Source organism: Drosophila hydei, unplaced genomic scaffold, assembly GCF_003285905.1.
Source record: "Drosophila hydei strain 15085-1641.00,03,60 unplaced genomic scaffold, DhydRS2 tig00000361-arrow-arrow-pilon, whole genome shotgun sequence".
NCBI lineage: Eukaryota > Metazoa > Arthropoda > Insecta > Diptera > Drosophilidae > Drosophila > Drosophila hydei.
Genome location: NW_022045717.1, coordinates 782,916 through 807,452, shown reverse-complemented (window position 1 = coordinate 807,452; position 24,537 = coordinate 782,916). Strand labels below are relative to the sequence as shown.

At 41.1% G+C, this 24,537-nt stretch overlaps 3 protein-coding genes across 4 annotated transcripts; 1 reads left to right on the top strand and 2 right to left on the bottom strand.

The window, feature by feature from the left end:
* Positions 1-516: 516 nt before the first annotated feature.
* On the bottom strand, positions 517-17,142 carry LOC115483085 (NADPH oxidase activator-like). 2 transcript variants are annotated; one of them, XM_030224133.1, is made up of 3 exons: positions 16,940-17,142; positions 5,918-6,169; positions 517-1,085 (listed from the first exon to the last, which is right to left on the bottom strand). In XM_030224133.1, the coding sequence occupies exons 2-3, from the start codon at positions 6,092-6,094 to the stop codon at positions 600-602; spliced, it is 663 nt and encodes a 220-aa protein (XP_030079993.1). In that variant the 5' UTR covers positions 6,095-6,169; positions 16,940-17,142; the 3' UTR covers positions 517-599. The 2 variants fall into 2 exon arrangements, with proteins under 2 accessions (XP_030079993.1, XP_030079994.1); XM_030224134.1 differs by lacking the exons at positions 5,918-6,169; positions 16,940-17,142 and adding an exon at positions 4,401-4,758.
* Positions 17,143-22,171: 5,029 nt separating this feature from the next.
* LOC111604061 (NADH dehydrogenase [ubiquinone] 1 alpha subcomplex subunit 7) lies at positions 22,172-22,765 on the bottom strand. The gene is made up of 2 exons (XM_023321927.2): positions 22,628-22,765; positions 22,172-22,536 (listed from the first exon to the last, which is right to left on the bottom strand). Exons 1-2 carry the CDS (start codon positions 22,688-22,690, stop codon positions 22,288-22,290), a joined length of 312 nt encoding a protein of 103 aa, XP_023177695.1. The 5' UTR covers positions 22,691-22,765; the 3' UTR covers positions 22,172-22,287.
* Positions 22,766-23,174: 409 nt separating this feature from the next.
* On the top strand, positions 23,175-24,135 carry LOC111604046 (ribosomal RNA small subunit methyltransferase NEP1). The gene is made up of 2 exons (XM_023321904.2): positions 23,175-23,410; positions 23,482-24,135. Exons 1-2 carry the CDS (start codon positions 23,243-23,245, stop codon positions 24,070-24,072), a joined length of 759 nt encoding a protein of 252 aa, XP_023177672.1. The 5' UTR covers positions 23,175-23,242; the 3' UTR covers positions 24,073-24,135.
* The last annotated feature ends 402 nt before the right edge of the window (positions 24,136-24,537 follow it).

Genomic DNA, 24,537 nt, shown 5'->3' with positions numbered 1-24,537 from the left:
TAATGACACTGTCAATGATTATGAAAATGATAATGAACATTATTAAGATAATGACAATGATAATGAAAATGCTGATCCAAACGGTAATGCTTTGCTTATAATAATACAAATAATAATGGAATTACTCATGATGATGATGTAATGAAATTTATAGCCTATGATAACCATAATATAAGCTAAAATTAAATGTTCGTAATGATAATAACAATGGTAATCATAAGAATTAATTACAATAATAACAATTCTAGTCTGAAATTCATATTTTGAATAGAATCAAGATTTGACCACATTCGTAAATGGGCCACATACCAATCAGTATAAGCTACTTGTAAGCCATCAGTTTTAGCCAGGGTTAATTTAAATGATAGCAAAAATAATAATAGGCTTGCTACGATTTTAATTAGCTGCAAGGGTATTAAAGCTTCGGCTAGCCAAAGTGATTTGGATTTGGTCGTTGTTGTTGTTGTTGTTGTTGTGTAGCTGTAGCTGTGGCTGTGGCTGTGGCTGTGGCTGTTGGTGTGTGTAAACGACAGTGTCGCTGCTCTAGAAGCCAAGCTATCTAACCACTAAGCCGGTCTCGCCCCCGGGAGCAGAGATAATCATCGCAATCCCAGGCTTACCTGCTCGAACACATTCTCCGGGCTGCTCTCGCGGCTGTCCTCCTCGTGATGGGACGAGCTGGAGGCGCGGCTCAGCTCGATGCGTGGCGTTGATGGCGTGGTTAGTGTGGCAGCTCCACGAAAGGTGCCGCCCGTGCCCGCAGCCATGCCCATTGCCAGCGGCAGCGGCTGGCCGCCCTCATTGCTGCTCACGAGAGTCGTTGTGACGGTGGCCGTGGCCGTTTTCAGCGGTGGCGGTCGTTGCTTGGCAACGATGGAGCTGACATTGGCGGAGCAGGTGGCGGTCGATGTTGATGATGAGGTGGATGTGGAGGAGCTGCTGCTGCTGCCAGTGTTGGACAGTGCGGCTGCAGTGGATATGCTTGGCGCTTCGCTGGGATTCGGATTTGGATTTGGATTTGGATTTGGATTCGATTTGCGAGTGGTTGTCGTTGTTTGTTGTTTGCGCAGCGTTTGCTCCATCATCTGCAAAAAAATTCAGAGCTTTGGATAAAGGCACTGCAGATAAATGACACACACAAGAGAGACACACACACACACACACACACACTATGTCAATCATATGCTTTGCAACAGTGGCTGTCTCGTGCTCTGTGCCACTGTTGCACTGGGAGCTGGCATCTTCCCCAAGGCTCGAAGCCCCAAAACTCGAATCACAATTCATTTTATTTCCTCTATGGTTTTCATTACATGCGATTTTAATTAATATCATCCATTGCGCTCGCGTTGACCATTTTTCAATGGCTCAACATGCCACACGGACTTGCCGCATTCACCTGCCGTCCCAAAAGTGTCAGCACAGCTTTGTAATTGAATTTTCTTTGAATGCTTCGGGGCGCTCAAAATGAATTTCAAAATGTTATTTCGCTTTTTACGACCCCATTCCCGGCTCCAACTTAATTTAGAATAGTTTCGAAGCAATCTCCCAATACCCTATAGATATGCAGGCCGTTAGAGAAACTCTTTCTTTATTCGCATTACAAATTACAGAGTTTTTCTTTTATTAACTTTTCAATTTATCTATCTTTAATCGGAGCTTAAGATACTTCCATTCATATCCGTCTAACTGTAAGTTGTTGCCTACTTTTCCGCTTCTTGTGTAGGGTATATATAGAACATAAACAAAACTCTGTGAACTGTAACATGAGCTCCTAAAAAAACGAGAAAAGTTATCTTCAGCTACAGCAGCAAAGTTTTGCTAACAGTAATTGAATGCTGCACTTTTTAATGAAATACTATATCCTTGATACTTTTCCCTTTCATATCATTTACTTTTTCATACTCTGTTGAAGAGGGCAGCAAATGTATTTGCTTGACTCAATTTCTAAAGATTCCCTTCTGCGTCTCAGGTTCGCTCAATATGACAATTCGGGTAGAAATTGTGACCCTCTAGCATTAGTTTGTATTGCAAGGCTAACCAATATTTGGAAGTTATTATTTTAAACAATAGAGATAGAGATAGAGATAGAGATAGAGATAGAGATAGAGATAGAGATAGAGATAGAGATAGAGATAGAGATAGAGATAGAGATAGAGATAGAGATAGAGATAGAGATAGAGATAGAGATAGAGATAGAGATAGAGATAGAGATAGAGATAGAGATAGAGATAGAGATAGAGATAGAGATAGAGATAGATAGAGATAGAGATAGAGATAGAGATAGAGCTAGAGATAGAGATAGAGATAGAGATAGAGATAGCGATAGAGATAGAGATAGAGATAGAGATAGAGATAGAGATAGATAGAGATAGAGATAGAGATAGAGATAGAGTAGAGATAGAGATAGAGATAGAGATAGAGATAGAGATAGAGATAGAGCTAGAGATAGAGATAGAGATAGAGATAGAGATAGAGATAGAGATAGAGATAGAGATAGAGATAGAGATAGAGATAGAGATAGAGATAGAGATAGAGATAGAGATAGAGATAGAGATAGAGATAGAGATAGAGATAGAGATGAGATAGGATAGAGATAGAGATAGAGATAGAGATAGAGATAGAGATAGAGATAGAGATAGAGATAGAGATAGAGATAGAGATAGAGATAGAGATAGAGATAGAGATAGAGATAGAGATAGAGATAGAGATAGAGATAGAGATAGAGATAGAGATAGAGATAGAGATAGAGATAGAGATAGAGATAGAGATAGAGATAGAGATAGAGATAGAGATAGAGATAGAGATAGAGATAGAGATAGAGATAGAGATAGAGATAGAGATAGAGATAGAGATAGAGATAGAGATAGAGATAGAGATAGAGATAGAGATAGAGATAGAGATAGAGATAGAGATAGAGATAGAAAGAGAGATAGGCATAGAAAGAGTCTCTTCATTTAATGGATATTATTCTTATAAGGAGCGCTTCATAAAATTCTGATTGCACTCTTTCGTTATACATTTAGTAAGCCCCATTATACAAACTTAACCCCAATTTGTGGCTCCTTGCAACACTTTGATGCATTTAACATGCAAAGTGACCATGGAGGATGTGTGCATTGCAGCTAAAACACTCAAATTAGATGAAATGGCTTAGCTCGACCTTGCGGCGCCAACCATTAGCCAAGTCTTAAGTTAAGTCTTTTTAACCCTGCTGCTAACCACTTTAAGGCTAACCAACCACTGTAACCCAGTCCTAAATGCAATGTCAATGCAATTATCCAATTTAAACTTAAGAAAAACCTTCTTGACGCCTTCTCCAAGCTGAGCTGTACATTCACATAATAGTTTAGTGGAGCAGCACGCGCCCCTTCATGACCCCTTCTCATAAATGCGACGCACATGGAGCCACATCAAATGCGTTCAAGGAGATGTCCTTACACACACACATACATACACACACTCACACACTCACACACAGGCACAGCATTCGCGCTTGTCACTAGAATGCGCTGATTGACACATGGCGCTTGGGAGCTTGGGGCCGAAGCTGGGCGCCAGGAGTGAAGGCGTCAGCGGATTTTAAGGCGAAAGCATGCGTTTATTGTCTGCATGTGCGTAACGAGGGAAGGGGGAGAGAGAGAGCGCACGATGGAAAGAGAGCGAGGGGAGAAATGCATAAACCTTGGGCTTTTTGCACACGCACACACACACACACACCAAAATTAATTTGAAGCTGCTGCTGCTAAAAACTATGCAATGCTATTCACGTGCTCGCGCTCTCACTCTCACACGCACACACTTATTGACTCACACACTCACCCCACTCTCTCTCACTGTCTTCGCTGTTCGCTCTCTACACACATACACGCCATGCCGCCGCATGCCGCAGCGCATACATAAAAATTGTAATTAATTTGGATAAACAAGAACCGGCTTGGTAACGGAACATTGTTCGAATTGTTGTGGTTCGCCTTTATTTTTGTAATATTTGATGGTATACAGAAAAGGACACAAAAAAATTAAATACAAAAAAAAAAATATAAAGATAAAGAAAGAGGCATAAAACAGCGCACGAAATGGGGGCAGTCGAAAAGGCAGCGACACATTTTTTGTGATATTGCATACTTTTCAGCGTTGGAAGCTGCGCGCTGCTCGTAAATGCCTTATCATATTAATTATAATTATAATTTTTAATAAAAGCAACGCACACACACAAATATACGCAGATATACATTTGTGTATATATATTGGACAGCCCACAGTATGTAGAGAGGCGCTACCGCTGCTGCTGCTGCCGCTGTTTCTGTTTATTGTTAATGTTGTGTTCTCACACATACGCATACATACACGCGAGCTTACACATGGCATCTTTCCTGTTATGTGTGCGCCTTGCTACTCACCGTGTGCCAAAACTTGCCGTTATTGCTCTCTTGCCCTGCTTGTTAGTGTATTGTATTAATATATTTTTCTTTTAGTTGCTGCCAGCTCCTCTACTTGTCCTTATTAATTTTTTATTAATTTCTTTTGCCTTAGCTTTGCACCGAAAAAAAAACAACCGAAAAAAATTAGTGTAGCCAGCGGCGCTGCAAGGCGCAAGGGAAGCGCAAAGTCAAAATGTTTGGTTCACTTTTGCTCGTTACTGGCGTGTGGTTTGCTTTTGCTTCGCTTTTGGTTTGTTCGTACGCGCGCGCTCAGAACTCCACACACTTCACACTCAACATGCCCGCTTCCTCACACTCTATCGGTATTTATTTCCTTCGCTCCGCTTAACCGTTAGACTGCACGCACGCAGCGCCAGCATCGTACTGGGCCACAGCCAAAAAGCTTGCTATGCCGTTTACGACTTATGCCCGGCAGCGTTCAAAGTAAAGTTTAAAAAAGCTCCCATCGCTGCTAAAAGCTTCGCAGCAGGCGTTCTTGCAAAAGCTTTCTTTAGTGCCAATGCACGCTCAGCTGGCTAAGCTTCGAATACAGCACTGCGCAGACAAATAGAATGGGCAGCTTTTGAGAGATTTATTTCTCAAAGCATCAATTACATTTATTAAACGTGAGTTAATGGCAAAAAAAATGAATGAATGAATGATTGTGAAAAAAAACCAAATATCTTGGATTTTCTTTGAATCGAATAAATATATAAGCCTTTCTCTTACACACAATTGATATAGTTATTGTGTGTTTTTATATGTGTGCTGCGCACTGTGGCTCCACTCCGCCTCACTCTCACACTTTCTCACTCTCTTCTTTGCTCTTTCCCAGTCCACAGTGTGCGGATGTTTTTGCATGTTCAATTTTTTGACTGTATATCCACACAGACACATACATATACATACACACTTTCACACGCACGTGCGCATGTTTGCTTTACAGGCTGTTTCCAATTTCTGCTCTCAATCTTTGTCCATTGTTAAATGACATTATTTGGAGCACTTCACATTTGATTTGGCGCGTGTCAAAATATTTTCGCAATTGTGCCTGTTCAACTGTACTCCCTTGCTCACTGCCTACGTCCTGTTTGACAGCTTTCGTTTACGTTTCTGTTTCTGTTGTTTTTGTTCCTTTTGCTGACTTTAGCTTAAGCTGCTCTTTGCTGTTGCTTTAACGGTAGCTGTTGTTGGTGTTGATATATATATATTTGTGGGCAACACTTAAGCTCTGTTTTGTTTAATGGCCAAAAGCGTTTTGTACGCCTGCCTTTAAGTGGCCATTTGCATGTTTTTGGCATTCACCCAGAGCCCAGCACATTCAACCGGCCATAAAGGACATCATCCCCATTTCCCATTCCCTGCCCATAGTGGATTTTATGTTGGTGATAATTAATTTTTGAAACGGTTCATAAATATTATTTATATACCATGCATGTATGTATGTGTGTATGCTTATGCATGTGCAGCTTAAGCTCGGCATCTATGAAACTTACCGCTATTCGATTTTGCTGCTGTGTTGCAGCTGTTGCTGTTGCTATTGTTGCAATGGCTGCAGTTGTTGCTACTGTTGCTGTTGTTGCTGTTGTTGCCATCGTGGTATTGTCCTCAAATGACTTTTCGAACGATGCAATTGGCGCTGGGCCAAGTCGCTTCTGTCGGCGTGCATCCATCCCGGTTCAGCCTGCACAACTAGGGCTCACACACACATATACATTGACACAAACTTTCGTCCTGCAGGCTTTCAACTGAAATGACAGAGAAAGATGGAGGCCGAGTGTGAGCGAGAGAACGATAGAGTCTATTGGCACGCTTCTTTTTCTTGGCTAGTCATAATTGCCACAGGCAACAATAAATGCAGCTATAGAAACGACGTAGTTACCTAATGATCGACCAGTCGCTTACCTATCAGCTATAAATGCTTAAAAATTGTGAGTGTTTATAAATAACTTAAGAATATATAAATGGATCAACTATATAGAAATTCATAATATATACATATCTGCGACGACAGCAGAATCGGTTAGATCAAAAATCATTTCTCTGAAGGTCAACAACGGCTGCTAGTTGCTAGTTTCGCATGCCGACCCAGGAGTTATAGTTACAGGGTATCTACATATACAATAACTTAGCTATGTACATGCCAGCTCTATACGTACATGCCATCAATCACTAGGGAATATATAACTTATATATATACAACTATATAGAAAAATGGAGCATACAACGGGGTTTGCAATGGCAGCAAATTATTGGCTTCATAAATGTTGCCGAACAAATCGTGCCTGAAGTTCGTTGAACTAGTTGGAATGTATATAGCAACAACCACAACAATAAGAGTAACAGTTATAATAATAATAATAATAATTTCTGCATCAGCAGCAAATGCAGCGCAACAAAGCATATTTAATGCATTTTAATTACTATTTAATCAGTACCTAATTAGAGAAAGCTTTTAATAGAATTACCAAGACGACAGTTGCGTTTTTTCTAGCTTGAGCAAATAGCGAATACCCTAACTATAAATATTGCTTATGTACGCGATATGATAGTGTTTTGTTCAGATGGAGTTAGCTATATATAGATGTATATATTCTAATAAATAGAATTTCCACAATTACATATATTACATTTAGCAGCAGCTATTGTTGTCTCTTTTTTACTCACGAAATGAGAAATGTAGCTAAGACGCAAACTCACGCGGATAATATTTTTACAACTATAAAAAAGTTCTCACACTAATTCTAATGCAACTTGAGAATGCCATAACGAATTGGGAAACTAAGAAAACTACTATATATTATATTTTAAATTGCGACATACATATATACATATACATAAATATATACTTTATACTTTGACAATTCTAATTATTGCTCTTTGTCCACTTGCAATCATAGCGAACCTCGCCGAATAGCCTGAATAGGCATCTCGCTCCCATCCAACAACAGCCGTTATTACATTCAGCAGCTGCTATTGTTGTCTCTTTTTTATTCACGAAACGAGAAATGTAGCTAAGACGCAAACTCGCGCGGATAATAAATTGACAGCTCTAAAAAGCTCTCACACTAATACTACTGCAACCGTAGGGGGCCATCATGAAATTCAAAACAAAGAGCACAAACGTTTATTAGATTTGTGCTCTAGTCATTTATGCTCTGTCAAGTACACTACATGCCACGTTGCATTGCGTTGTCAAAACGTTTGAAATTTAAGCGAAACTAATTAAAATTGCTCGACTCAGTGGACATTAATTAATACAGAATGTATAAAACACGAATTGAATTATCTTTGCAGATAAACTGATTTACGAATTGAATTTGTAGAATATTACATGAGTTGAAGAGCTGAGCTCAGCTAAAGTGTATAATTTGGCTTTAAAATATTAACGAATTGGCTAAATCTGAATTTAATCAAGCTAAAAACGTCACTCTTAAGCTAAGCCAAGAAATCAATTTTCTGATAAGCTTTATATATAGATATATATATAAAGCTTATATATATATATATATATATATATATATATATATATATAAATTTGTTTGTTTACATCGCCAAGTTTTAGCAATGGCTAACAGCTAAAAGCCAGCTGACATGTTGTCAAAAGTTGGTTCGTTATAAATTTGGATGACGAATGAATTTTCGTATACTCACAAAGGATGCTGCGCTGAATGATTAAGTACTAGGTAAACAGAGCTTACCTGGCTGACATATAACAGATGCCAGTTGCCAGTTGCCAGCCTGTGGCCGTGTCCGTGTCCGTGTCCGTGCCTGTGGCAGCAATTTGATGCAACATTTTGGGGCAGTCATGACTTCATCGACTCAAATTGAATACTCGTTCGTATATCAAAAGCAAACTGTGCCACAAGCTGACGACCGTAACTGGCAATTGGATTTGTTGTCAGTTGATATTTTGGTAAGCGAAGGACATGCTACATGCTACATGCTACATTCTACATGCTGCATGCCACATGCAGGCAAATGGGTAATAAAACCGCTGAGCTTTAGTCGACTGTGCATGACTAACTGATGCCCTAAGCAAGCAGCAAACACCTCGCTCTCCCCCCTATATCTCTCTGTATCACAGCAACTGCCTCAGCCCGTGGCAACTTCATGTGCAACTTCATATACGAGTAACAGCTGAACTTAAGTATAAGCTCTATAGACGCACGATATACCCATTTGCGCTTGGCGCATAGGGTATAAACTGACATATATTAACATTACAGTCGACTGCATAAAGCAGAGCGTAACCAAATCTTTGCAGTCGAATGGCCGCAACTGTGGCAAGGGAAACTTCAAGTAAGAGTGCTCTAGTCTAGACTGTTCGACTAACAGATACCCTGCGCCGTGCAGGTTAGTGATATTCCAGTCAGTCTATGTTTCTTCCACACATACATACATAGCAAACAACACATGCACACACACATACACATACGCAAGCATGAATATGCACGCGCTCTGCTTACTGCGCAGCGACAGCGCTGGGGCTGTGTTTGGACAGCGCTTGGACTGCGTTTGAGCAGCGCTTGGACTGCGCTGGGGCTGCGTTTGTGCTGCGTTTGAGCAGTGCTTGGACTGCGCTTGGACTGCGTTTGGGCTGCGCTTGGGCTGCGCTGGGGCTGCGTTTGTGCTGCGTTTGAGCAGTGCTTGGACTGCGTTTTGACAGCGCTTTGGCTGAGTTTGGACTGCGCTAGGGCTGCGCTTATGGGAGTCGCTATCTGAATTGAATTATTGCATAACTTTTCTTTAAAATGGAATTTCTTAATCAAATTTTCAGAGCGTTTTATGTATGTATATGTTAAAGCACATGTCTGTAGTATTTGTAGTACGTGCTTCACAGATTTGAGTGGAAATGGGGGAGAGTTATCAGAAATACAAAATATGCAAAATCTTTGCATTCATTACACGAACCTACACGTTAAGTCTGTGGTCTCCAATATTTTCAGTACTAAAGATATGCTTAAAAACGAAGCCAAATTATCGATTTTTATCGATAATAAGGAAATGAGTTATCGAAAAAACACATAAAACGTATGATATATTCGAGTGTACATTTCAAATTTGAAGTCTCTAGCTTTTGTGGCTTACGAGGTTCACATGGACCAACGCATATGGCTAGATCGACTCAGCTCGTCTATCTGATCAAGATATATATATAAGGGGTCTCGCCTTCTTCTGCTCGCTACAAACATTTTCACGAAGCCATTATACCCTGAATTGAACTCTGCAATGAGTTCAGGGTAATAAAAACAAGTTTGGAATAAGAGAAGGCGAGCGAGTGGGTGGCGCAGATAGAGAGGGAGATGGAAAGAGAGAGAGAGAGAGAGAGAGCGGGCGGGCTCAATAAAAGTTGTATTCAAAAATGTTTATTTTCCAGTTTATTGTTGCTGTTATTGTTGTTGTTGTTGCTGCTGCACAAGTTCAATATGAGTAAAAGCTTTTGCCCTCGGGGACATTTTCGGTAGCTCGCATGCATTGAATTGATTGCCTACTTTCTGGGGCGAGCTACCCGATCCAAGGTAGAGAGAGCGAAGCTATAGTAATTATTCACATTCAACATGCGAGAAACTGTCTATATACAAATATATATATATATATATATATATATATATATATATATATATATATATATATATATATATAAATATTTATTTATTTACTTGCCAATATGCTATAAGAATACCAAAATTGGGCAATAAAATGTGCGGCAAAATCGAAGCAAATACAAATTTTATGAGTTTCAATGGAGTTTCAATGGGGTTAAGCCAAATAAACAATCTAAATAGTACAGCATAGTGTATTATGACATAGTTTATGGCAAAGCATAACATAGAATGGCATCGCAGTTATATATAGTCTAGGACAGTCGAATAAGGAGAGGAGAGTGTGGAATAGTCTGGCATAGTAGAAGTCCAGTAGTATATATAATAGTAGTAGCAGTAATAGTAGCAGTGGTAGTAGCAGTAGTAGTAGCAGTAGTAGTAGTAATATTAGTAGTATTAGTAGCAGTAGTAGTAGGTACTGCTGTGTAATGATGATGTGTAAAAAAAGGCAGGAAAATAACCATAAAGTATATTTATTCTTGAGCAGGACAAAGAGCTGAGTCGATCTAGCACGTCCGTCGATCTGAGTACTTCGACAACTCATTTAATTTCCTTATTATCGACCAAAATCGATAATTCGATAGCAATTTTTAAGCGTAGTTTGAATAAATACCTACAATTTTACTATGTAAGCTATTGTAATGAATACATCGATTTTTATACATTTTAGATTTTTTCTCTCTGAAATACTAGAGACTTGTGCTCTGGCAAATACACATATATAAATATCATTATCACGCTCTGAACATTTGAATATGAAATTCCATTTTTAAAAAAAATTATACAACAATTAAGTTCGGATAGCGACTCCCATAAGCAAACTCAGTCAAAGCGCAGCCCCAGCACAGCCCAAGCGCAGCCCAAACGCAGCCCAAACGCAGCCCAAACGCAGTCCAAGCAGAGCCCAAGCGCAGCCCAAGCGCAGCTCAAGCGCAGCCCAAGCCCTGTCCAAGCACAGCTCAAACGCAGCCCAAGCGCAGCTCAAGCGCAGCCCATGCGCAGCCCAAGCGCAGCCCAAGCCCTGTCCAAGCACAGCTCAAACGCAGCCCAAACGCAGCTCAAGCGCAGCCCAAACGCAGTCTAAGCGCAGCCCAGACGCAGTCCAAGCGCAGTCCAAGCGCAGTCGAAACGCAGCCCAAGCGCTGTCGCTGCATAAACTGCGCAGTAAGCAGCGCGAGTGCATATTCATGCTTGCGTATGTGTGTGCATGAGTTATTTGCAATGTATGTGTGTATGTGGGAAAGAAACGTAGAATGATAGGAATATCAACTACCCACAGGGCGCAGGGTATCTGCTAGTCAAGCAGTCTCAACTCTCTTGCTTGCCGTATTACATATTTATTAACCTGTTGACTAAGCTGGGTCGTCTGAGCACTGCGTCCTTTATCAGCAATTCAGATTTGTTTACTGCTTACTTTTAAAAATCGATTTCTGATTTGTGTGGCTGGAAAGTAAAGGCCACAAAAGGCAGTAGACACGGACCGGGCGAACTGCTCGATCAGACAGCCCCATGTGCACTTAGTGTACAGGGTATAGGATTCAATTGAGTCTAGTTTTATCATAATCTAAGCTGCACATTATGAAGCCAAAACCCATTTAAATATTAAAGTGAACATTTATTGGCCATTTCCAGCTGCTATCTTCCTGCTCCAACCACGCCTACTTCGCACTCCAGCCCCAAGCTGACGTGCTCCGTTTGACATTTGGCCAAAATGCTTTCATTTACAATATTGAATCGACTGAAACTAACTAAAATAATCGCAGAGCTAACCTTGATTTAAACATAGCTAACAAATACGTGTACAGCTGTGTGTGTGGGTGTGTGTGGGGGTGTGTGTGTGTGTGGTTGTATTTATAGAGACATTGCTTTGGCAATTTAGTCGCTGACACCTGGACGCAAGCTGCGCCAATGGAGCTCGTAACAGCATCTGGCATTGCCATTTAGCTTGGCATAGGGCACACACACACACAAGCACACACACACACCCACCAATATGCACACATACAGACACACAGGTGCTTACACCCCTCGAACGTCAATATTGATGTAGTTCAATGATAAACTTCGCTTTGCTGCTGCCACACTTAGTTTACGGCGCGCGCGCGTGTGTGTGTGTGTGTGTGTGTGTGTGTGCGTGTATCACTAAATTTAAATATATATTAGTCTGCCGCCAACAGGCCAAGCGAATATGCATACAATTAGGAACAAATAAACACCTGCATACACCTGCACACGCACACGTGCTTCAATTCACAGCAAAAACCAGTGAGAGTGCTCCAGTCGGGCGTGCCTGACTAGAAGATACCTATGCTGGCGAATGAAGTGCTGAAACGCTTTTGTTCCAATTGGACTCGAGGCAAGGCAATAGCATCCATTTGTCTATTTACTTGCAGTTTGAGCTTGGGGCCATCTGAGCAGATATCCAAAGACTTTGTATGCATCACAAAGGCTGAGACAGTTTATTTGAAATATCTGTTTAAGCCAAGTCATAGCAAAATAAACTATCGATATTTATCGATTATTCGATTTTTATTATCGATTATTATCGATATATTTATCGATTATGAAAATGATAAGCCTCTAAAGCGTATGGTATATAAGAATATATTATATATATATATATATATATATATATATATATATATATATATCAATTCAAATCAGGTCTAGGCCTTTTCGACTCAGCTCGTCATCCTGTTTAGGATATGCCTGTTACATACATTCTCACAAAACTAGTCTAAGCTGAATTTTCATATTCAAGGGGTTCGGGTATACAAGGCAAGGACATGCTCCTATTCATATAGATATATAAACATTATTCATATACACACACACACACACACATCCACACACATAGAGCCCACTTACGCATCCGCTAGCATATATACCGAGTCTAATTGGATTCACGAGAATCGCATAGAAAGGCTTTATTGGAAATGCGCTTTTATTTTGCAGTTGCTGTGAATGGCACTGCTGAGTGAGTACTCGACTGAGTTTATAGCGAATACACTCATTAAAGATTGACTGAGGCGCATCGCCTAGCAGCTTATTCCGCTTTTAGCCCCATCAAAGCCTAATGAATAGCCGTAGAAGTAGGCAAACAGTTTTGACTCTGGCTCTGCATCTGGCACGGGTTGGGGCTAAGTTGCATTGAGTGATGACAGCTAGTTTAAACCGTTTAGTCACTTTTAGCCACAGCCTCAACGCGGCAACTTTGGCAACCGCATTGAAAATCGATAACAAGCTGACAAGCAGCTAAAAGCCAGTTCGAGGAGAGGGACTCAGCTCAGTCGTCATAAGCACAAAGCAGCTTAAAGAAACGCCCGCCATTACCCAAGCGACGACCTCCTGCTAGGCCCCCCACGGCACATAACTTTCCAGTGCGCTAAAACTAAGCCAAAAAAAACGAAGAAGAAGAAGCAAAGAATGCCAAAAAATGTAGTAGACACGAGAGCACGACTGCCAAATACCCTGTAACCAGCAGGCGGCCAGATTTGTTGACTGATAGACAGGTAAGTGAGCGCTCCAACTGACTTGGCTTATGCCACAGATCAGGCAGATGCCTATCGCTTGTTAACCATAAAATGTAGTCCGAACTAGCCAACTTCTTCTAATGCTATTGGCCTCAATGACATTGCCAAAACGCGCAGACTGTCGAGGAGTGAGCGAGGGTGTGGGTGTGCGGCGTGTGGGTTGTGTGGGGTTGGCTGCTTTGGCTATTATAAGTTGTAGCGCGGTTTATTGTGCGACGTCGCCGGCGTCGTCGTCTTCGTGGCTGTTCCCAATTGCTTTTGCTCGAGCGGACGAGGAGGTGGCAGCAGCAGCAACAACAACAGCAACAACAATTTCATTGACCTCATAAATTGTGCTGGCCCAAAGGCCCAGAGAACTCGGCAGCCAAGGCAAAACGAACGCCGAACGCCGAACGCCGAATCGCCGCCAAAATGGCACCCACAAAACTTGCGTCCTTTTAACGCAACAAACGACACGCCCCCACCCCGCCCCTGGTCTCGCACTTGCACTACCCCCCTCCCCCCTCCCACACTAACGCTAACTGAAAAAAGCAAGAGAAACAATAAGAAACAAACGGCGGAATATTAATAGCTGTTCGGGCTTGTTTTTTGCTGTTGTTGTTGTTGTTGTTTTTTTTTTGCTTCAGACCACAAACTAGCTACACAAACAGTTAGCAAGGGGAGGCACACGCACTGAGGACGCGCTGCTGGTTGGCAGTCCAAGGCGAAGGCGAAGGCAAATGCGAATGCGAATACTAAGGCTGACCTTACTTTAATACAATTTACTTAAGTAGCACAGCGGAAACGGAAACGGAAATGAAAACGCATATGCAAAAATGAAGTACGTCAAAATTTTCAGCCATGAATTGCAATTTTCAAAAAAAAAAAACAGCTGTTACTCTGCATAAATAATATATTAAACATAATGTATAATGTATGTATTCATTTTTTAAAAACATAAATAAATAAAACGAAAATAAACTCAGAATCTACCAATCAGACTTCGTCTGCTCTGTTGGTCGATCAAGAATGGCACGGTATGAGTGAGTGAGCAGGAGAAATGATGCACGCATGTATCTCTTTCTCTTTCTTCTATCTCTTCTTCCTCTTTCTTTTTCTCTTCTCTTCTTCGACATTAGGTAAGAGTATTGAATAGAAGAATTCAGCCCTGTTGATATGTGTGTGCGAGTAGACAAGTAGTATGTATACACACTTGCTAATCTCTTTTTATAATTGGAGTTATAGAAGAGTGCAGCGAACTTGAGCTATTTGTGTGAGTGGGACGAGCTTTTGTTAAGCTCTTCTTGCTGCAGCTAAATTGAAGCAGTGAACAAATTTAGCGAGCTTGAGCTAAACCGAAAAGCTAAATCAATTGCCATGACCTTATATAAATGTATACATATATGCATGTGTGAACAGCTAGAAATAACTTTAATTTTCGAAGAAAAAAGAGAGAGAGAAAAAAGTTTTCAAACTGTTATAATTTATGTGAATAGGCAAACGTGTTCATTGTACATATCTGCCATGACAGGGTGCCGAGCTGAGTCGAGCAAGAGGAAGAGACAAAGAGACGAACGTAAAGCAGAAAATGGAACAAAAAATTGTCGGCGTTGCTTTCGATCGTCAGCTTTTGATAAGCAGTCAGGCTTTTGCTTGCAGCCAAGTAAATCAGTTTCTCTTTGTGGATGTGTGTGTCTGTGAGTGTGACTGTGTGAGCGTGTCTGTGTGCTGTTTTCATTATGTATTGTACATTGTAGCCGAGTCACCCGTCTGCCAATTTAGGCCAGCTTGCGGGCAGGTGCTCAAGCTTTGCTGTCGCTGCTCACTTCTTCTTTTTCTCATTTGTGCCCTATCCGATGGTTGGCATGGTAAAATTGTTATGCAGAGTGAAATGTTTAGCAGCAAACATATATAAATATATATATATAAATATTTATGCATATCTATATATAACTATATTGAAGTTAATTCTGCATTCAAACTGTTCGAACTTCTTCTCGCTGTTTGTAAGGGTATAAAGAATTCGACAATTGTTGCACTTTTTCGAATGCTCGAATAATGGAACGATGCTAACTGCAACAGACCGACAGCGAGACAGAAAGAGAGAGAGGTGAGCGACTGGCCACCTTAGCTGGTCTGCACTGTGGTTACACTTTCGTTTTATTTCCTTTTGGCCTGTCTTGATAGTAAACGTTAAATGCGATTACACATTTTACTGCATACTTTGCGGCAACTAGAGCGAAAGGGTGTGTGTGTGAGAGGAAGGGAGATATCAGGCTAATAGAATGGAAAGAAATTAGCATGCAATAACAAAAGGCAAACAGTGAGCCATGACTAATACTCGAAGCATAGACTCAAACACAAGTTGGGGGCCCGTTGAACTGGCCAACGTCTTTTGGGGGTTGTTGTTGCTGTAATCGTGTAATAGCGTGCAGACGGATGGCAGCTAGTAGGTGTTAAGTAATGGCACACACACACACACATACAAAGACACACACACATTGAGGCTATTCACTGCATTTGCTCGTCTCGTTTGCGCCTCATTTGCTAATAGAAAACAGCATGAAAAATGTAGAAATGTAAAAAAAGTGGGTTACACAAAGTGTATGGGGTAAGAGCTGGCGGGCTGGGCAACTGTTGGCAATGACAACATCAGAAGCTGTTCAAAACCAACTCTAAACTGGCTAAAACAAAGAGAGAAAAAACTAAGCTTCCATGATGTCATTGAAGTCGTAAGCTTTACAGTTTTAAACTTTATTCCCTGCGCTGAATGGTAATAAATAAGTGTTACTCGCTTTAGCCGTGGCAAATGGAATATTTTATCTTCATCTTCAGCTTTGTTATCATGGTTGAGCTTAAGAGACAAATATACTTATTTACTTAATTCGTTTTCAAGCAAATTTGTACCCATTTGCGCAGAAAAGTATGCTATACAAATTAATTGCTTTCCTTACGATATTTGCCAATATCGTAAGACTTTTACGTATCGCTATTTACGATCGCTCTGCATTGTTCTGTATTCAAAATGTTTTTTTTTTTTGTCTAGTTCACATCAAACTTAGATTTAATTTTCTTTTGCTGTGACTTTCATAACATGTGTTTAAAATTGGAAATTGTAAATGAATTCAAATTGGGAGCATGAGCGACACAAGAAAAAAATACATTATTTATGCCACTAACGGAATGAGTGCCTGGTAACAGGGCCAGCGGCTATTCTACTTACATAATGAAAAGCACTCACTAAAAACTAAGGCAACAAATAACAACAGCAACAAATAACAACAATACACACACACACAAGCACATATTTGCCAGATATTCATCATAAATCAGGCGGGCCTTTAAGCGATAGCTATTTACAGCAACAGCAACTATAACAACAACAACATTAGGCACTTACCCAAACAGCTGAGGACTTCGCTGCATGCTTAGCGGCGCAGCAGCAACCACAACGGTAACGATAGCTGAAGTAACGGCAAGACAAACACCACAAAATTTGTTTGAATTGGCGCGCGTTTGCTAAGTAAAATAACACGCGCATTCACACACTCATGCACACAAGAGTACTAACACACTTACACACCCTCGCACGCACCGAAAAAAAAGAGCAAAAAATATAACAATAATAAACTAGATCGCAATTCGCTTTCGCCTTCGCTTTCAGCTGTCTGTTGCCGAATTTGCCGTGAGCTTAATGCGAACACACTTCAAACCGTTCAGGGCTCCTGCCAAACGCCAACTGAACTTATCACTCACTCAGCTGAACAACAGCGGCAGCAACAGTAGCAGCGCAGCAGCAGCGCAGCAGCAACAGCGACGCCAAAGCTCCACACAAACTATTGTGTCGCTGTGTGCTAGCCTGTGTGAGTGAGTGAGTGAGCACCCGTCTGCATGTGTGTGTGTGTATGTGAGCATTGTTGACTGCACATTTTGCTCGTTGTTGTTGCTCCTCTTGCTGCCTTGCCTGCTTGCCAGTTGCACCGACTGCTGCTTCTTGTTGTCGCTGCTGATGTTAGTTTTTAACCTCTACATGAAAGTCAAACTGCTGAGCAAGTTTTCGACTGCATTTTATTGGGGTCGGCACCGGACCGTCTTCCGATTGTAGCGGTAAATGCGAAATTGATTAATTTGACACTGCATTTGAGGTTTGGGCGTGTCTGACCAGCTTGCAGCCCAGTGCATTCCAATCGCATTAAGCCCAAATATAATTTATACCACACCACAGCCAATGCAACCCCATTTGGCCCACTCCCATTCCCATGCATTTCCGTTCCCGGTTGACTATGCTCCATTTGGTTCGCCTTAATTGTGTTACACATTCGCCTGTCATAATGCCGCCTGAGTGAGGCGCAGCCAGTGCAGTGCGCTGCATGCTCGACTCCCAAATACCTTATGCAATGATCAGGCACAAGAAATGATGGAAAGTAACGGCATTTAGTCCTGGTATACGCTTGTTCCTTAAGCATTGAATCTTATACTAACGCCGACATGACAGATACTGATTTTACTACTTTTACTAACAATTTGTGCTTTGTACTTTGAAGATTGCATATTGCATCATGGAATTTTCACATGATTTCTTCTTCACTCTGGTATTTTATACAAAATTCCCTATAAATTTTACCTTATAATGTGTACATTATGCTTTATGGCTCCTGCTTGTTCTGTCTACTTTGTATCTTGTACCTTGTAAGTTAGGAAGTGTTCAATGAAATATATACTTTGTAACTTGCCCTGAGTACCTTGTACCTTTTAATTTATATATTGTACTTTGTACCTTGTCCTTTGTACCTTGTGCTTAGGAACTTGTACTTTGTACCTTGAGCCCTGTACCTTGTACCATGTGTATTGTACCTTGTACCCTGTACCTTGTACCCTGTACCTTGTACCCTGTACATTGTACCTTGTACCCTGTACCTTGTACCCTGTACCTTGTACCTTGTACCCTGTACCTTGTACCCTGTACCTTGTACCCAGTACCTTGTACCTTGTACCCTGTACCATGTACCATGTGTTTTGTACCATGTGTTTTGTAGCTTGTACCCTGTACCTTGTACCTTGTACCATGTGTTTTGTACCTTGTACCATGTGTCTTGTACCTTGTACCATTCGACTTGTACCTTGTACCATGTGTCTTGTACCTTGTATATTGTGTTTTGTACCTTGTTCTGTGTACACTATATCTTATACCTTGTACAATTTGGCTCTCATATGGTTTACTGTGCCTAACTGTGTACCTTCTTACATTTATATTGTACCTTCCACTTTGAATCTTGTTCTTTTCACATTTTGTTCTATATCTTGATCATGGGACACCGTACCTTGTCTCTGCTCCTGTACCTTCTGTATTTTTATTGCTTATCTAATACCGTATAGTTTGTACCTTGTACCTTGTCCCTAATACATAACATAACAATCTGTCGCAGCCATCTTCATGAAACAACTTCACTCACCAACCTGTCCTAAGCGATATACACCACTGACAGACTGTAGGGTGCCGTTGTGCAGTATCGCCTAGCGCTGCTTTTAAGGTCAATCGCCCAAAGCCGCCCGCACAATTCCACAGGCCGTTCGATGGCTGGACGCCCGATTGCCCCATTCTGGCCAGAAGAAGAGGAAACCCGAAGCAGAGTTGCCAGATAATTCGATTACCATGCAATTGCAAATGCAGGGCACACATCTCGTTTTGACTAACAGAATAAACAGGCCGATGCAAGTGGGTTGCGAGTGGCAGTGCAAGTGGCAGTGGGAGTGGCAGTGGGAGTGGCAGCGGCACCACTAATGGCAGCCTGAAACGTTAAACGATGTTAAGCATTCGACTGCAACCTGCCAGGCCGCGTTGCAAAAATACATTTCTCCATTTGGCCAGGCACGGACAGAAGAGCTTCGCTCCCATGAATGATGCGAGTGGATGCGAGTGGTCTGTGGGTGCCACACATCATTTTTTAAAGCTGCACTTTAATGTGTCATCCACACACATCTCTCACACGCACACACACTTGCACACTCGACCGTCGCATTGTGGGCAGCTCTCGTGCTCAGATTGATGCCAGCTGAAGTGCTCCTCTGCACAGGGTGTCACACAGGGTGGCCAAATTACTATGCGCATTATGCTCTTAATAGCTCTCTCTTCCTCTCCCTCCCTCTCTCTCTCTTTCTCTCTCTCTGTGCAACTGTGCTGTCCACTCAATATACCTGCAATCTTCAATTCGCCTATAAATTTGAATAAATATATGAGTAAATAGTTAAGTATTGTTTGATTGACTGATTGATGAAATGAATAACAGATTGCTGGAATGAATAGAACTTAAATAGTTGACTGACTTAGAGAACAACTGATTGATTGACTGCCTGCTTAGTAGACTGATTGACTAAATAGTGTGCTTCATCCATCAACTAACTGACAAATTGATTGAACATCTGATTAACTGACTGCCGAACTATCTGAATGATTGACACCAACTGCCAAACTTACTGACTGATGAACTGATTGAGTGACTGACTAACTTGCTGACTGACCACTAGTTAATATTTTATACTCTTAATGGCTGTTTGAGCAAATGAGTTACTAATTGATTGACTGCCTGATTGATTACCTCAGAATAATACCTAATAATAATAATATTTTATTGATTGACCGATTTATTGCTTGCAGACTCACTGATTGAGAGACTGTCTGACTGATTGTTTGATTGAAATATTGACTGCTTGATTGAATGATTGACTGTACAATTAAGTAACTAAATTGAATGGCTGACTGATAGTTTGACTGACTGATTGATTGATTATCTGTCGGACAGATTGAGTGATTGTCTGATTGAATGATTGACTAGCTTATTGATTGCTAGTAAATTCTGTCAATTAAATGATCGACTGATTGATGGAGCAGCTAATTGATTGATTGACTGATTGCCTGACTGATTGATTGATTGCCAGACTGTCTAATTGAATGTCTCACTGCCACAATAACTGATTGACTGCTTTTTGATTCTCTCAATTGAATGAGTGATTGATTGATTAATTAAGCGAGCATTAAATTGATTGATTGATTACCCGAATGATTGATTAATTACCTGATTTTTCAACCAACTGCCAAAGAAAAGAAATTCAAGCTAAATTAAAGCATTTCAGCTCAGCATTTCCTTTAATCAAGGAAGTTCCTCTTTTATTCAACAGTTTCCCTTTATTTTTTGTGCTCTTCGCCCATTCGACTTAACAAGAAAAAGTCGCATTAATGCAATCAGCGCCGCTTTTGACTGTTGCACAGCGTTTTCAATGGCAAAAGAGGAGCGAGAAAAAAAGTATTTCGTGTGCTTTGATTCCACATTAAAATTTGTTTATAAGTTTTTAATTGTAAGCCCTTCAAAACAAGCAGAATTCACAGAATTTTCTATTATCATGCACGAATGTTATCTCCATCATCATCATTAGCTTTATTGCCATTAGTAACACTCGTTCGCACAGTGAGAGGAGCATATTGGTAACTATATATTGAGGCTACAGAGTTTAAAGAAGGTAAATAAAGATTCGGCTCTATCTAATTGTCTGATAACATGTAATTCGGGAAGATGTGCATATATACATACATATATATAGACACATTTAGAGGGCGGGCCAATTAAAGTCATAAACGATTTCTTTCACAGCCTTACCCCGTTCAGTTCGTTGCAGGCGCAGGCTGAGGCGCAGGATCAGGGTATCGACTGGCTGGTTTTTCAATGGAGTTCGCGAACGAGTGTTGCACAGTCGTTTGGACTTCGCTGCACTTGTTGCCAACTAGAAGCTGTAAAGGCAACATTCGCATTCCCATTCCCATTCCCATTCCCATTCGCAATTTGCATTCGCATTCCCATTCGCATAAGTGGAGTAGAGATTAAAATCCTTTTACTGTGCAAATCCTTAGCTTTGTGCTGTGAAGCGTGTCCTTGACTCTAATGGGAATTGGAATTGATGATTTTATGAAAAGGTGCGATTCGAGAATCTGCTTCAATGCAATGTATATATCTATATATATCTTAGTGGGCACTAGGGACGAGGCAAAACGAGTTGAGAGCTAGATTGCATTACTGCGCACCTTGTGCACAGACTTTAGGGGGCGTGGCAAATTATAGAAAATCTACAAAAATAAATAAATTCTAGTATATAATAAAACTTAGCTACCAACTAAATAGTAGCATACGAAAGAGCGAGACGGGTAGAGGAATGAGACCAGCTTTACTGCCCTCTGCCCTCTTCCCGTCTCGCTCTTTCGTATGCCACTCCCTAAGCAGACGATATCTCAGTGGCAAGCAAATACTTTCAACAAGTTCAGAGGGTTTTGGATTAGCAATTATTACATACCTAGAATCAGGAATTTTACTCTTAATGTTTAAATCATCAATACTTAAAGCTTTGCAAAATATAGCTAAGAGAGTTTAATGGATTGCCAAGCTAACAAAAAATGTATGAACAGTATTTGAAATCAATTTTCTAGCTTTTACACTTCTTCTTTCAGCTTTACGTGTGGCATATGCCTGCCTTAAGAGACATTTGACGACCTAAGAAGAAAATTATAAATCAATAATAAATGTTAAGTGTTCTTGCAAATGACAACCGTTTGGTGTTGTTGTTCTTCCCTCAGCAGTGACTGCTAAAAATGCTCCGTGGTTTAACAATGTCTATATTTAAAATTAAACGGCATTCGCACAAAAAAAATATTTAATTTACAATCAGTAGATTGCGTGCAATCGAGCTGGTCACTAATCGGGCTTAGTCCCATGCATAGACTTTGCCGGGCGTGGGCAGCTGGTGGCGGGCCTTGGGTGCACCTTCGGTTGCGGCGTCAATCAGTTTCTGTTGCTGCACCAGGTCAATGGGGGGCTGCACCTCGCGACGTGCGTCGCGGGAGCAATAGTAGTTGGCCGAGAGTTGGTGTGAGGGGCCGTCCGGCAGCTCCGGCTGCGGCTGTGTGCGATCAGCCAAGCCATCCTCAAAGCGCAGCGCAACAGTGTGTTCACGCTAAAAATAAATTAAATATATAGAAAATCTCTGTCACTTACATAACGCACTTTTAGTTTTAGTAAGTACAGCACGGCTGCAACATACTTACGCCCAGGAGGAAGGCGCGTACGCGTTGCAGAAACGGCGCTATATCACGACGGACGGCAGCCATGTCAACTGTATTTTCTTTTAATATTTAAACGTAGTCTGAGCTTCGTCAACAATGGCAATGCAATCAAAATAATAAATAGCAAATTTATTTAGTGATGGCAAGGCACAACAATGCTATCGATAAGTCGAATTGGGCTTATCAGCATCAGCAGCAGGTAATGCTTCGTTTTGGTAACGTAGGTAAAAAAAAATTCTAATTAGTCAGAGAAAGCGTATATTTCACTACCTTTTTATGAGCATGCCAGTGAGCATGCCGTTTTAGCATAAATAATTCAATAGAAGCAGTTAGAACTTGTCGATAACGCAGTACCGGTAAAATTTCGAACTGTCGTATAGCATCGATATAATTTGACGATGAATGCTTGATAGTTCTCCTTTTCGAGATGAGCAAATTACAGCTGAGCTCAATCGAGAAGCGATAAGTGTGCCTAGTCGTATGTTTAAATAAACAATCGACAGCTGTAAATAGCTCATCTCTACTGTCGCCGCGTGCACATGTCATTTGTTTTTGTAATCAAAGCATACAGAGTGTAACAAAAATAATAATATAGAAATGGGAGGCCAGGGCAAAATGATAAATCGCAAACGGAAATTCGTGGGCCGCAAGGCTGACGATCCCGAATTCGATTTGGACAAGAAGCACTTCAAGGTGCTGCACGTGAATGCGAGCGAAAAACGCCTGATAATTGTGCTAGAAGGCGCGCAACTGGAGACGGTGAAGGTTAGTAATTCAAATAATTATATATCCCCAACTGATTATTAACATTTGGCTATTGCGCACGCTTGCTGCAGGTGCACAACACATTCGAGCTGCTCAACTGCGATGACCATGCGGGCATCATGCGCAAAAATCAAAGAGACCCGGGCACCTGCCGCCCCGACATCACCCACCAATGCCTGCTGATGCTGTTCGACTCGCCGCTGAATCGCGCCGGCTTGCTGCAGGTGTTCGTCCGCACCGAGCACAATGTACTTATTGAGATCAATCCACAGACACGCATACCGCGCACGTTTAAACGCTTTGCTGGCCTTATGGTGCAGTTGCTGCATAAATTTCAAATACGGGCCAACGATACGTCGCGCCGTTTGATGAGCGTCATCAAGAATCCGATCACAGACCATTTGCCCGTTGGCTGCAAGAAGTATGCGATGTCCTTCTCTGGCAAACTGGTTTCCAATTGCCGTGAATTGGTGCCACATGGCGCGGAGGGCAGCACAGCGTACGACGAGCCTGTTGTCATGGTCATTGGCGCCTTTGCACACGGCGTGCTCAACACCGACTACACCGAGGAGCTCTTCTCCATTAGCAACTATCCTTTATCGGCGGCCATTGCCTGCTCCAAGCTCTGCACCGCCTTCGAAGAGGTATGGGGCGTGGTTTAGTCTCTAGTCCAGCCGACCTATTAATCTAAGCGTATTTAGTATATTTGAATAGATAATACAAACAAAAGAAAATATATATATACTATATGAAATACATTTGAAATTGTTTATACATATTTTGATAGTGGCAATTGAAACCTTTGTAGGGATTCCTCTATATATATATATATATATATATATTTTTTTTTTTATATTAACAAATCTGATTATCAGCTCTTAGATCTGGCAAAAAAAGAGATGAAAGAAAACATTTGAAGAGAGCAACAACAGTTCATGCTACAGTCAAAGCTCGCTAAAGCGAACATTTCCACTTTATTTACAAATTTTCACAAAATCATGCCAAATATCTATATATAGAATTACATTTCACGACAGTCCGATTATGTGAATTTATTTTCATTTCACTCAGATATGTGGAAATTGGGTGAAAATGGGGAAAAAATTGGGCACTTTAAATGAAAACGA

Excerpts from the sequence above, each read along its gene's own strand:
- LOC111604046 (XM_023321904.2), top strand. The coding sequence starts at position 23,243 with ATGGGAGGCCAGGGCAAAATGATAAATCGCAAACGGAAATTCGTGGGC. Across the intron at positions 23,411-23,481 it reads CGCAACTGGAGACGGTGAAG|GTGCACAACACATTCGAGCT; the intron begins GTTAGTAATTCA and ends CGCTTGCTGCAG.
- LOC111604061 (XM_023321927.2), bottom strand. The coding sequence starts at position 22,690 with ATGGCTGCCGTCCGTCGTGATATAGCGCCGTTTCTGCAACGCGTACGC. Across the intron at positions 22,537-22,627 it reads TACGCGCCTTCCTCCTGGGC|CGTGAACACACTGTTGCGCT; the intron begins GTAAGTATGTTG and ends ATTTATTTTTAG.
- LOC115483085 (XM_030224133.1), bottom strand. The coding sequence starts at position 6,094 with ATGGATGCACGCCGACAGAAGCGACTTGGCCCAGCGCCAATTGCATCG. Across the intron at positions 1,086-5,917 it reads AGCAGCAAAATCGAATAGCG|ATGATGGAGCAAACGCTGCG; the intron begins GTAAGTTTCATA and ends ATTTTTTTGCAG.